Here is a 13939-nt window from a genome sequence, read left to right on the forward strand (position 1 = left end):
AAATTACCGAAATCGAACCGAAAACTGAAATTTACCAAAAATTACCGAACCAAAAAATACCGAAACCAAAAAATACCGAAATCGAAAAATACCGAATTTTTTGGTTTTGGTTTGGTAAGCCCCAATACCGATCCGAACCGACCGATGGGCAGCCCTACTTGTACCCTATTACTATTTCTAGTGGATGTCTAGACTATCTTTGCAATTTTTAGGTCCCTTGGGGATCCTTTTCTACAATATCATATGCTTGTGTACCTGTGTGATTGATGCTCTGTTTTTGCAAATGCTTAAACTGTTTGTATTTATACTGCACTTAGTTTAGGAGGTGTTTGAGGAAAAACCATAGCCTGTATTAGTGTTTTTCTTTGTTTACCCTGCTAGGCTTCTCCAAAAGTGTCAGATGAAGATCTTAGAAGGGTTATTCGATTTGTTTTAGAGTAGAGCAACACCTTTTCTCACTGAGAGTACCATCTTATTTTGTTTCTAAATCTTTTTTCTAGCTTTGCATTTGTAATTCTTTTATGATGGAAATCAAATTGGTTTAACGATTTGCATTACATCATTTGCAACTTCTTGTATTTTGTGCATCCGGTGTTCATAGCAGTTATCAATTAAGGAAATATAAATTCTGCATTGAAATAGTTCAACTGCTCTTGCCGCACCATGCAATGTTCCACTTATATGAAATGTCTACAACGTGAACACATAGATTGTTTTGGCTGGCCCATAGTTTTAAGTGTTTAAACCTGAAATTCCTGCCACCATTTCTTCTTCTTCAAGCTAACTGATTTCCAACTGTGTACCTGAAATTTGAAAGAGAAATCAGACAGAAAAGTACTCGTTGGGACAAATGAGCTTCATTTGCTACCCCACCCAGTTTTTAAAAGCATGGTTTATCTCCTACCTATCCATCCAGTCAAAAAACATCAAATTCTTGTCTACAATCATTTTGTAGTCTTATATTGGAATCTTTCACATTCTAACCCCAACTCATTTTCCCATGCTTCTGATGATCGCAAAATGAAAAGCTAGAACTTCAATATGCGGACTCACATCATACACACCTACCTAATTAGAAGAAAGCAAAAACAGGAAATAGAGTAGAAAAAAGTAAAAATGAGATGATAGGAAGATTCCCTCCTCTTTTTTTCCTTGGATGTTAAGAAAATATGTCAAGTGTTATCTCATTGATTCAAAAAGAATAAAATAAATGAAAGAAAAGGTATTACAATTTCTTCATCATTTACGTCTCACTAAATCAAAGCAATCCATCTGCTACAGTTACATATTTGAATGTGAACAACTGAGCAGCAGAGCTGAATGTAGGATGCACCTCCAGTCAGAAAAGTTGGTAAGCATTACGAGCTCTGCTTTTTGTTGATATCATGGAGCACACACACATCTGCTGCCGTCTTCAACTGAATCATGAAATGAATTTCAAAACTTTAGGTTGACTTAAACTTGAAAGAGTTTCCAACCAAAATAAAGAACTTGAAAAAGTTGATTGTCTAGATGAATGATAATTTACAAGATATTTGGTAGGCAAACCACCAAGAAACTCGAGTATTAGTGACTAATACCACTAGGCTTTTTGTCATTAAGTTCCATCATTAAATTCTTGGCAGTTCATCATTAGTGTTCTAATAATACATAAGTGTTTCAAACTCGAAAAAGAGTCTGACAACCTTGGGTCAAGGACGAACAATGGCATCCATAACTTCAAGTTTTACTGATGTCATTCAAGTCTTTGCATTTCTAAGCTATCCTAAAGTCAGCATCTGTTAAACGATATTGATGTCATTCTCCATCAGAATTTGATATTGGGGATGATAATAGTGCAAGGGAACAGTTACTACCAAGACATTTAGACCTATCAAATTAATCTACTATGACATATGTTCTCATCTGAAGTCCCTAACAAATACTTAGTTCACTTGTTTAATTAGAAAACTTTTTGTGATGTAAATGGAGGATGTATGTGCAGAATGGTAACTTCAGGAAATCAAAATGCTAATAATGTTAATACGTTAATCAATATATTTTAGGGGAATCTCAACTATTTGCAAACATCCATAAGAGAAATTCTTCATTTTCAGACAAATTGAATAGCCCTGAGTTTGTCCAAAAGGCAAAGCACTATTCATTACCTGTATCAAATTAACCGCTTGCTTGACAGCCCATCCAAATAAACTCAAACCAACAAGAACAGAAAGAGGTGTAATATGATTTGCAAGATCCATGAAAACCTGAAAGAAGGAAAAATTCAGAAACCAAAATAATCTGGGAATACCCTCTTTACATCCAAGAAAAACTGCAGCACTTACATCAATCAAATTATCAGTTTCGTTCTTTGCAAGAAGAAATAGAATTATATAAAGCACCTGCAGAGTAAACAATCGAATCAAGTTAAGGGCAGGAACTACACCTATTGAAAAATTTCTATAGGAAGATAGACAAACCATGTTACAATTACCTCACATGCCACACAACAATAAGCCATAAACATTCGATTCCCATAGTATGCTTTAAAAAGCCAATTAGTGCTGTCTTTCACATCTTTGTGACTAGCCTTGCCTAACAGGAAAGTACTGCAAATAAATGTATTGAAGTGTAAGCATAATATATTTAATGGATCAAATAAAATAAATTCGTCCAATAGATTAAGCTAATAAAATATATAAGAACATTACCTGTACATCTGAAGCCAGTGGCTGCCAATATCTAAGGCAAGCAATGAGAGGAAAACCAAGCCAGGCCTGCATTGACATCCCACCAAAAGCTAATATAAACATGCATACATGGATACAGCAACAAGTAGACAATAAATAAAATGTTTTACCTATATACTTGTGAAAGAATGACCAAGAGACAAGCAGTGCTTATCCTGAGATACAAGACATATTAATCAATATGGTCAATATAAATAAGAAATCATTTAAGCAATACCTGAAATTAGTACATGTTTCTATTTTCTTGTGCATGTGTGTGTGTGTGTGTGTCTGAAAGAGAGAGAGAGAGAGAGATCAAAGATCACCTGTCTGTTACCATGTCCAAAACAGCTCCAAAGGTCGAAACTGAACCAGGAAGGGGGAAAAAGCTTAATCGAATGCAACATTTTAAGGGTTTGCTTATGATCAATTACCAATTTCTGCTCATAATATGCAATAAGATAACTTAATCACACATGCCAACAAAAAAACTCTTCCTTACAGTCAATCAGGCCACAGAAAAAAAGACAGCACTTCAGTAATGTAACTATTTAAGGTTCACTAGAATAAGAAAGCTCCTATCCGTAATATACTGCAATCTCTAAAATAAGGAGACACTGATGGTTAAATTTCTGTATAGAGATCTAATAGTAGAATATAAAACTGTATTGTCTAGCTCTGTATAACAGTATAATATGAAGATAATTCAAGTCAACGGCACCATGTACAGTGAGAAAGTGCAAATCAGGGTCAAGAAATGTAGCCCCCTATAGAACTGAAAGGCAAATGAGTTGGTGAAGTCAAAATGATCTTGATAAGTGTGTACTGAGTGGATACTGTTAGTGATAATCATCTTGATACAATATACTAACCATGCACTCAAAAGTGCAAAAGTGCAACAATTTGTTTGTGCTAATGTATATATGCACAAACTACACAATCCTTCCAATCAAAAACAACATTGCAAACTACACAAAATCCCATACCTTGATTGAATTTGCGAGCACACCAACCATCTATGCCATCACAGACAAAGCTGGAACAGCAAATTTAATCATATTATACCCAACACAGACGAATTGAACAAGATGGCTTAAACACTAATGTTGCATTTGGATTGCAGTTTTGAAAGGAAAGATTTAGACTTGACTATTTAGTTTAAATTGTGTTTGCATCAAATGTTTAGGGAAGAAAGCATAAAAAGAGAGTTTTGACCATTTTTGTTGTGGGTTGAAAATTGCTCTACATTAGTGATTTCAAGGTGAAATTGAAATAACCAATTTGTCTTCAGTATTTGAAATTCAATCTACCCATTTCAAATATTCAAATTCACATATGGATTTCATCAACATACAATAAGTAAATAAATGAACTAATACTTTTAAAATCTTATTGAACAATTTACATTGATAATTCAATCCAAAACTCTTCCTCTAAATCCAGAAATCCAAACACAACATAAATGAATTCCAGAAAAGCATTAATTCTCACCTGAAAAAATAGAGAACGGAGAAAAGCTGTTTGTTGGAGAAGCATTGGGCAAAGGCAAAACAGTTCATAAGAATCCTTATGTAGCCTGCATTCCCAGTAAGCATAAAATCATTTCAGAAAAAGAAAATATATTTTCAGTTAAGTTTGCAATGTAGTATTAAAGTAACATGCTTTCAAGAACATGTAACCAAAACACATGTCAAGTATAGAAATACTTACCAATTATATTGGGTATGTAAAGGTAGACTGACAGTTTTGTTAGCCTTTGTTTTGGTTGTGGTACAGATTTCTTGGCCATTGAAACTTCCTTTTTAAACTTAAAATTATGTCAAATGCATTGGTTTAGCCAGTAAATGATGCTCCTGCACAAATATACATGCAACATTTTCTTGTTATAACCCATAAATTTCCTTTTTTATAACCCATTTATTGTACTTGTAAAAGCATAAACACCAAATACATGCGAAGCAAAATGAGTGAAAATGATAACTTGTGTTTCATCTTAGTTAACAAAAAAGTATGATAACTTGGCAAAATAAGTCAATTTAAAACATGAAATATGAAAAAGTGAAATAGGAGTATAGTTCAGCTAGTAGAAGACTAATGGTTTTTTTTTTTAAGAGATATCTTAAAAGTAATATGTACTAACTTTCAAAAATTGCAAGCACAAAGAAAAGATGAATACAATGCATTATGCTACTTCTGGTATTATCTTTCAACGTGGATTACATTGAACTTCCAGAAAATTAAAGAAAACATCTTAAAAGAAAAAGTTACAGTATGAGTATTTACTTAGACCTTATAGTTTAACCTGATGACCCTAACTGTGTTTTAGGCTCTTTGTACTGAAAAATAAAATTTGATTCTATAATCAACTATCATAGTAACTCTCACTAAACTCAATTATAAGACGAAAATAATCCTTGAGAAATTTCAAATAGAAAGTATTAAAGAAATGGAAACATTTATTCTTTTCACCAACTGTATATCTTTCAAATCAATCTTCTGATGGTGGCCAAAAAAAAAATCATTCTACAAAGCACCAAAATTGAAAATTACCTTTATAACTTTTCAATGGGAACTGGACGTGGGTTTGGCTATATTTCAACCTTGAAGTGTACCCTTGCACAGCAGAAACTAAAGCCAACAAAATTTAAGTATTTTGATTAGTCAATATGAGCTTTTCATTGGACAGAAGCAAAATAACTAAAACTCATTTTTTCTGAAGCAAAGCAACTATAAAAAGAAACCCATCATTCTAATAACTTCTAAGCACCCAGAAAGAGATCCAAAATCCTTTTTTTGTTTTCATTTTCTTCCCAAGGGTAAATCAAAACTAAAAACTCTTACCTTTTCTTACATTCTCTCAGCAACCAAACATAAAGCACGTGTAAACCACCCTAAGTCACAACATGACAATATAACCCGCTAATTCATAAATCAATTATCCTTTGCAACCACATACAAATACAGAGAAACCTGCTCATATCTTAGATCTCAAAATCCATATTGGACTTCAGATTTTCTAATTTTTTTCCTAAATAAATATTCAGATGTAAACAATTGTATTTCCATGTGTGTACATGTGTTTATGTTCCTGTGCTTTTATATGACCTAGGGTTCAAAATAGTGAAGATATAATCAAAATCATACCTCTCAAATGAGTTGGGGCTTAAAATATTTGCCTGAGGCTGGAGTATAGTCGACAGAGGTGCAAATCGTGGCTGTTAATGATGATGCGGTGGACACGGAGGATGAGCTTCAAGGTGATGCTGAAGAGACGAACAGAAAGCCAAGAGAACTTTAAAACAACACAACAGAAACCTACTGACAAAGAGAAGAATGAGAGAGACAGAGAAATTGAGATCGAGAGAGATCAAAACAGACGAAGTGAGAACTGAGAGAGAAAGAGAGAGAGAGAGAGGAAGCAAAAAGTCTCGAGAGTCAGTTAAGGGCGTGTCTGAATTACTAATTACATAAATATCGGAACCTATAGGTTACTAATTAAAAGAGTTTATGTCTATAGTTTTTCACATTGATAGATTAAACATACGAGATTAAAATGTTTATAATTTTTCTGGTCGAAAACAACAAAATAAAACAAAGTATGAGAAAAAATACTTTTATTTATGAGAAACAAAACTTTTATTAATGAAAAAAGAAATACACACAGGGGACAAGATGTCCACTGTTCAGAAAGTTACAGGTTACAACCAAAAACTTTAACAGACAGTGAGACAAAGACTACCAAAACTACATTACAGCTGCACTCCAATCATAAAATATAGCCTGAAAAGAGGTATCTCTAGGCACCGAAGCCCAAAGGGAAGACCAAAACTGAACCCTATCCTACAACACATCTACCTCCTCACCCCTAACTTCCTCGAAAAAAACTTCTATTTCTTTCTAACCAAACCACCCAAAAAATTGCCATCACAGCACATCTCCCCACCACCAGACCTACCCCCAAAAAACTTATATTTCTTACACACGAAGCAAAACAAGATCCTGGATTCTCACAATACACATTTGCCTCCCGAAACAACTTCTTCCATAATTACAGTGCTACAGGGCAGTTAAACATTAAATGATACAAATTTTCTGCATCATTTTTGCATATCACACACCATTGGGGAGATAGACACCAAGAAGGCCTTCTCCTCTGAACCAAATTACAAGTATTCACCCTCCCATGAGCAATAATCCAGGCTAAAACTCATACCTTCGGAGGCACTTGAGCCTTCCAAATGGCATAAAAAGGTCTCGAAAAAAAGAAACCATTTTTTTTTAATATCTAATCAGATTATTTTTGGAATCCTCAAACGTAGAGAATCCATAATAATATATTCCAAGCATGAAATTGAAAATCAAATAACCTCCCACCACCTCTAAAAAACTTTATTCTGTCTAACTTTGTTTATTTTTATGAGATGGGTTATTTAATGAAGTTGAGCTATCTAGAAATTTTTATAAATCCTAGATAACTCAATGTTGGAATGGGAATGTTTTTTTTTTTCCCTTTCCATGATCCTGCAAATGAAAACATGGTTTAGTATTGTGTCTTTTTTACACATATGTTGAACTTTCAGTGAGCTTTTGTTACGCTGGATTGGACTGGATGGGACTATTTCCTTTGGATTGTGCTGGACAGGACAAGACTAGATTTAGTGATGTCCTAAGTTTGGTGTCGTGCGGAACTAAGAGGTCGGATAGTCTGATATAACACTGTCCTATGTTTCATGCAATGCTGGACTATATTGACTTCTACAAATTTAATCACAATTTTCACTATATATGTGCAAGTGAACTGCAATAACTATACTCTGCTTGGAGGACCTACAGAAATTATATATAATCTTATCACCCTGCAAAACCTTTGAGAATCTTAGAGGGTATGGACTAGCAGCCAATTTATGTTTTGAAGTGACGTGAGAAGTATTACCAACTATGTGGAATTCAATGCTTCAATTGGACAAGAAGGCACAGTAAGACCAGGGGAATTGAAAAAAGAAAGGTGCAGTGAAATCTACTAGAGAATAAATCACCTACCTTCAACAGAACAGCCACAACTCAAGAATTTATGGAACTCACAAATTCACATCCTGGTAAACAAGCACAACAAATACACAGTTACAGCTGCACATTTCTGCCCAACAACTATCAAGTTCTTCCCCAAATACCCATAAACTCATTAGAGCTAAAGCATATTTGTGTTAGGCATCTATGAGAGAATGAGCCAAACAAAAACATAGATTTCAGGTTGTCCTCTAGCACTTTTATGAGAGAATGAGGCAACTATGCTACATCTAGAGGAAGCGATTTTACTACATCTGCTGCAGAACTACGAGTGAAGCTGTAGTGCAAAGTTGGCAACCTTAATTACCATATGCTTCACTACTACTAGTTGAACCAAATGAAATAATATCATACTGAAAAGTTCTAACAAAACCAATACCAGGGAAGGTCCATCCGAGGCACTTAAAAAATGAGCTGAAACCACAGTTCTTATAGAACAACCAACCTTCTTGGAATAAACAGAGCACACAATCAAAGAAAAAATCACCAAACAATTCTAAAACCAAGACTGAATAAAACAAAAAAAAGCAAACCATAATACTGTAAACTGAAAGAGAGCAAAGCTATATGAACAGAGTAAGGTACAATGGCAATCGTATAAACCCAAAACAATTGAAAATGAAAGTAATCACAGCCAAATTCTACAAATTCTACAAATACTACCAAAAACAATTATACACGACAAAAAATCAAAATCCCAAAATCAGATTTAAGATTAAAGAAACCCCGGAAAAAAAAAAAAAAAAACCCGAACGTTCATTCGAAATTATATGAATTTAACATTAAAAAGGGATCTAACCTGTGTTTGAGCCAAATCCAAATCTAGAGAAAAATTTCTGACAAACAGACTGAGAAAGCAGAGAAGAGAAAATGAGAGGAGAGAACAAAGAAGAACGAATAGTGGAGAGAAATCAAACCTGTGGCGAAGCAGAGGAAAATCCAGAGATGAAAACGACGCGAGCTCGTTGAGAAGGACGCGAGCGTCGTGTGTTTTTTCTTAGAAGCGGTAGTTCTTATTGTGGGATGTTCTTGATTAATCCGTGACTCCAGTTGATAGTCTTGAATAGGAACAATTAATGAAGCTCAAATTCTTTTTCAGTCCACCATGTACAACTCCATTTTGGATCCTCTCTTCTATTTTTTTATTCTTTTAAGGACAGAGCCACGATTTGAAAATTGGATGGAGTGAATTTGTAAGCAATTTAGCCTAATAACCATTTACTCCTCAAAATTTATATTTATGTAAACTGACCACCAGTTTACCAAACTTCCGGTCTTGATCTCGGTCGGGATGGAGGCTAACCGAGATGCCTCGGTCGGTTTTCCAATTTAGGCTTTTCGGCTTGGTAACCGAATCGAACCCAGCTCTAATTGCTAATGAGTTTTACTTCTCAAGCTTGAGGATTCTCTTGTCCCCAAAAGTAATGTGACCCAATACAATAAGGCTATGTGTTGTATTTTAAATTGGGGGCGGCTATTCCGACCACCCTGTTCTACTTAGTTGACCACCCTAAATTGTATTTAGTAAAAGACATATATACCCTATAGCAAAATGACCATAAAGGACATCTAATATTTAGTTTTCTCCCAACACCCCCTACCATCTTCAACCACCAGCTGAGAGGAGCACCATCATCTTCACCACCATCTTCAACCTTCCACCACCACCATCTTCAACCTTCATCTTCCACCTTCCACCACCACCATCATCAACCTTCCACCCTAGATATAGATTGTTGTTTTAAACAATCCCACCCACGTGCTCCACCCACAATCCCACCCGCTGGCTCCACCCACTCCACTCTCTTCTACCACCACCACCATCTTCAACCAACCCTAGACATAGATTGTTTTTGTAAACAAATGCATTGTATCCAAATCACCTACTTTTGAAAAATGGACAATCAGAACGACAACTTGGAGTCATCAAATGAAGTAAGTTTGAGTTTTTTTTTGAGTTTTTTTGAATTTTTTCGCGGCTGAAAAACTGTGAGTTCGTGTTTTTATTCGGTAAACCAGTACCGAAATATACATTATATTTCGGTGGATGGTCACCGAATAAATGTATATATTTCGGTAGGTATCCACCGTTTATAAATGTAATGTCAAATTTTTACACATTTGTTCGGTCGATGCCCGTCGAAAAATGGCAATACATTCGGTGGTTTTTCACCGAAGTTTATACCACCGTTCGGCAGATATCCACCGAATGAATAACGTATAGTTTTTAAAATAGTTTTATTCGGTAGGTAGTTGTCGAATTATATTGGTATATTCGGTACTTAGCCACCGAATATACATGGTTTATTCGGTGGATTCCCGTCGAATACTGGGACATAACTACTTTTTTTCCCGAATGACCAACGTATAATTGTTTCATTCGGTAGTCAATTGTCGAACTTTGTTTGAATATTCGGTACTTAGCCACCGAATATATGTGATATTTTCGGTGGCTTCCCGTCGAATACTGGAACAAAAATTAAATTTTTTTTTTTTTTGCTGAATAGGAGCAGCAAGTGGATGCTTCCACCGAACTCAGTATAGTTGAAGGAAGGTGCAATTTTGACTACACCAATGAATTCACAACAGCGGAGGTAAACATTGTTTGTATGGCCGGGAATTATGATTTATGCATACCTAAATATGAATTGTAAATAATATATATAATTATCATGTGTAGGTGTTTCAAAGTAAGGATTCAATGGTTAGTTGGATTCGTGCACAAGGAAAAAGGAACAACATGGTAATTGTCATTAGAAGGTCTGATGCAGGCGGGGTTCGTGGTAAGAGAGCTTGGATCAAATTTTCTTGTGAGAGAAATGGTCAATATGAGCCAAATAAATCAAGGAAGTCATCAAAGTCAGATTCAGGCGACCAAACATCCGATGCTGCTAGCCGTAAGCAACCGGTTTCTGATGACTCTAAGGACACCCGTTCGAAGAAATGTGGATGTCCATTCTCGTTGAAGGCGGTGAACACTGGATGTGGTGATCAATGGGAGTTGGAGGTTGCATGTGGAGTGCATAACCATGTAGTTTCAGAGTATATTGAAGGGCATTCATTCGCAGGCAGATTAACTGAAGAAGAGAATTCATTGTTAGTGGCTTTGTCCAAGACTTTGGTGAAACCGAAAGATATATTGAAGACCATAAAAAGTCAGAATCCACAGAATACATCAATCATCAAGACAGTATACAATGCTAGGCAAAAACATAGGGTCATCGAGAGGGCCGGTAGATCAGAGATGCAAGTATTGCTAACTAAGCTGAGAGAACATAATTATGTTGAGTGGCATAGAAGTTCTGGTGATGTTGTGACTGACCTGTTTTGGACTCATCCTGAGAGTGTTGATATATTACGTGCATTTCCGCATGTACTGATAATGGATTGCACTTATAAGACTAATAGGTACCGTTGGCCACTTTTTGAGATTGTGGGTGTGACTTCCACTAGCATGACATTCTCTGTTGCATTCGCTTATATATGTTCTGAGAAGGAGGATAATTATACATGGGCTTTGGGTAGAGTACGGTCTTTATTGAATGATGACTGTCTTCCTAACGTGATTGTCACGGATCGGGAACTAGCACTCATGTCTGCAATCCCTAAAGTGTTTCCTAGTGCAAGACATTTATTGTGTAGATGGCACATTAGCAAAAATTTGTTGAAAAATTGCAGGAAGTTGTTTGGTACGGTTGACCATTGGGAAAAGTTTAATGCTGCCTGGAATTGTTTGGTTGGATCGGAGAGTGAGGATGAGTATGTGAGTCGTTTGCGTGACATGGAAACCAACTTTTGTTCATACGCCGGAGCTATTGAGTACATTAAGGATAGTTGGTTGATACCTTATAAGGAGAGGTTTGTGGCTGCATGGACAGATGCTTGTATGCACCTTGGTAACACCACTTCGAACAGGTAGTCTATTTTTGTTATCATTGACTTGTTATATGCTTAGACACACATACTAACTTCTTGTTACGAACAGGGCTGAAAGTGCACATTCAAGGTTAAAGAAGGAACTTGGCACTAGTCAGCTTAGTTTTGAGTTATCATGGCAGCATATTCATACATTGCTAGAGTTGCAGCATACACACATTAAGGCATCATTTGAGAAAAGCCGTTGTTTTATCCAGCATAGTGTCAGGAAACATGAGGAAATGAAGGAATTGTTAGGCTATGTATCAGATACAGCATTGAATATAATTGGTTGTGAGATAAGGAGGTACCTTCACTAACTAACCTTCATTCTACGCATTAAACACTTATTTAGTTTGTACCAATAATTTATTCACTTCTTTTATATTGTACAGGGCTGAATGGATTGGAGGTGCCTTACCATGTGATTGCACCATTCGTCGGACACACGAGTTGCCATGTGCACATGAGATTTTGTCGTATAGACGACGTAACCGGCCTATTCCACTTGACTCCCTTCATCCTTATTGGAGAAAGTTGGATTACAATAGGGAACCGGAGGTCACAAAACTCTCAGATCCTCCAGTTAATGCCACAGTGGATAGACTAATAAAATGGATGGAAGAGCAAGATGCAGACACCCAGAAGCACATAAGTTTGAAGTTAGAAGAGCTTATGAATCCAAGTTCCACTACTCTGAGGGAACCACAAGTGAAGACCAAGACTAGGGGCCGCCCAAGTAAAGCTGAAACCTCTACTAGGCGTTTGCCATCCGCATTTGAGTACGTACTTTCCGGTTGTGACAGTCATTCACCCTCACCGTCCATTGGCAATGTTGGATGTACCTCGCCAAAAAAGAAACTAAAAAAACGGGCCAACAAAGTGAAGACGAGTTCGCCCATTCCATTTGCTCAGCCACATCGGTATATAGACCAGTTTCAACCCATCATGAGACCGTACATTTCTGGTGTAACCGACGTCTTACCAGATGGTAATTGTGGATATAGAGTTGTAGCTGCAGCTATGGGATTTGGAGTGGATGCTTGGCGGAAGGTACGCACAGACTTATCTAGGACACTGCTACATACACCGGCTTTGTTTGAGTCAGTTTTCCATGTGCGCGAGCGAGTTATGGAGTTTCAGAGGGTACTTGACTATTTTGATGACACCCCTGCACCCAGAGATCATTGGATGACTATGCCCGAGATGGGATATATTATCGCCACATGTTATGGTGTAACCGTGATCCATTTATGTAGATCGTTATGCCTTACGTGTCTCCCACTATATGCACACTCAGAAGCACATCAGGACGTTGAGCTCCGTGAGATTTGCATTGGTTTTGTCAACGGTGATCATTTTGTATAGGTACGGCTATAAATTGTGTAATTGTAAATTTATAGTAGAAAAATTGTCATTGCTAAGTTATTCACTTAATTAATATGTGTAGGTACACTTGTCCCCGGGCCATCCTATGCCACCTATTTCAGATGATTGGCATAAACATGCCGACGCGTATGCCGCACGTGGTTGGTACATTGGATATCAAAATCGCCTTGAGGAGTTCAAGCGAATTAATGGTGACGTGCCTACGCCGGAAATTGTGTCTCTTGATAATGATTGAATTTCAACTTAATTAAATCTAGTGAATTTTTTTTAACCTTTATGGCGTACGTACCATGTATGTGGGATGATATTAACCTTTATTAGATCTTGACTCATGCATAATATTATCATAATATGTGGTGCTCCAATATTTGTTCGGATTGTTTTTATGCAATTTCAAAGTCACTAAATTAAGATGCTCCAATTTTAGCCAAAATAAAAAACAGAAGGTCCTAATTACAAATAACCCGAGTGCGGCGCCAAATTGCCTTAAGAACATGAAATTTAATCAAAAAAAGCGGGTGATCACTGCCGAGTGCGGCGCTGGTAGGTCATGGTGCTGCTCAAGTGTGTGCCCTCCAAGATATGTTGTAGACTGTCAATCGCCCTGTAAAGGTGAGAGGGACGCCTTGTGGCCTCATCCTCGCCCAATGCCACAATAGGGCGAGTGATATGCAACATACGGTCAACACAGTCCTGTAAGTAACAAAATCATATATAAGCAACAATTTATATACCATGTCAAAATATAAGCCAATTTGAGCCTAAATAAACAATTTTCACCACCAATTTCAAAATTTAAGCCTTTGGATCCATACCCTGCAAAATCCTGGTGCCACGGTCCTGTGGGGGTCAAATGCAGT

The 13939-nt window shown here is 36.6% G+C and overlaps 2 protein-coding genes and 1 long non-coding RNA gene across 10 annotated transcripts; 2 read left to right on the forward strand and 1 right to left on the reverse strand.

Moving 5' to 3' along the window:
* Positions 1–1122: 1122 nt before the first annotated feature.
* Positions 1123–8986, reverse strand: LOC147279835 (putative CDP-diacylglycerol--inositol 3-phosphatidyltransferase 2). 8 transcript variants are annotated; one of them, XM_086251708.1, is made up of 14 exons: positions 8693–8986; positions 7749–7801; positions 5853–5971; positions 5259–5336; positions 4419–4561; positions 4200–4284; positions 3695–3744; positions 3035–3074; positions 2840–2884; positions 2691–2756; positions 2474–2588; positions 2325–2381; positions 2148–2246; positions 1123–1418 (listed from the first exon to the last, which is right to left on the reverse strand). In XM_086251708.1, exons 5-14 carry the CDS (start codon positions 4495–4497, stop codon positions 1359–1361), a joined length of 696 nt encoding a protein of 231 aa, XP_086107834.1. In that variant the 5' UTR covers positions 4498–4561; positions 5259–5336; positions 5853–5971; positions 7749–7801; positions 8693–8986; the 3' UTR covers positions 1123–1358. The 8 variants fall into 8 exon arrangements, with proteins under 8 accessions (XP_086107834.1, XP_086107835.1, XP_086107833.1 ...); XM_086251709.1 differs by lacking the exon at positions 7749–7801 and adding an exon at positions 8575–8623 and having other exon boundaries at positions 5885–5971; XM_086251707.1 differs by lacking the exon at positions 7749–7801 and adding an exon at positions 8575–8623.
* A 687-nt stretch (positions 8987–9673) lies between these two features.
* Positions 9674–10579, forward strand: LOC147279836 (uncharacterized). The gene is made up of 3 exons (XR_015123209.1): positions 9674–9710; positions 10283–10369; positions 10456–10579. It is a non-coding gene; the product is annotated as an uncharacterized LOC147279836 (long non-coding RNA).
* Positions 10580–12638: 2059 nt separating this feature from the next.
* On the forward strand, positions 12639–13314 carry LOC147279837 (uncharacterized). The gene is made up of 2 exons (XM_086252076.1): positions 12639–13052; positions 13141–13314. Exons 1-2 carry the CDS (start codon positions 12639–12641, stop codon positions 13312–13314), a joined length of 588 nt encoding a protein of 195 aa, XP_086108202.1.
* The last annotated feature ends 625 nt before the right edge of the window (positions 13315–13939 follow it).

Source organism: Dryas octopetala, chromosome 7, assembly GCF_963921425.1.
Source record: "Dryas octopetala chromosome 7, drDryOcto1.1, whole genome shotgun sequence".
Classification (NCBI taxonomy): domain Eukaryota; kingdom Viridiplantae; phylum Streptophyta; class Magnoliopsida; order Rosales; family Rosaceae; genus Dryas; species Dryas octopetala.

Excerpts from the sequence above, each read along its gene's own strand:
- LOC147279835 (XM_086251710.1), bottom strand. The coding sequence starts at position 4,497 with ATGGCCAAGAAATCTGTACCACAACCAAAACAAAGGCTAACAAAACTG. Across the intron at positions 2,885-3,034 it reads TTGGACATGGTAACAGACAG|GATAAGCACTGCTTGTCTCT; the intron begins GTGATCTTTGAT and ends CTTGTATCTCAG. Across the intron at positions 2,757-2,839 it reads ATTCTTTCACAAGTATATAG|GCCTGGCTTGGTTTTCCTCT; the intron begins GTAAAACATTTT and ends ATGTCAATGCAG.
- LOC147279837 (XM_086252076.1), top strand. The coding sequence starts at position 12,639 with ATGAGACCGTACATTTCTGGTGTAACCGACGTCTTACCAGATGGTAAT. Across the intron at positions 13,053-13,140 it reads TTGTCAACGGTGATCATTTT|GTACACTTGTCCCCGGGCCA; the intron begins GTATAGGTACGG and ends TAATATGTGTAG.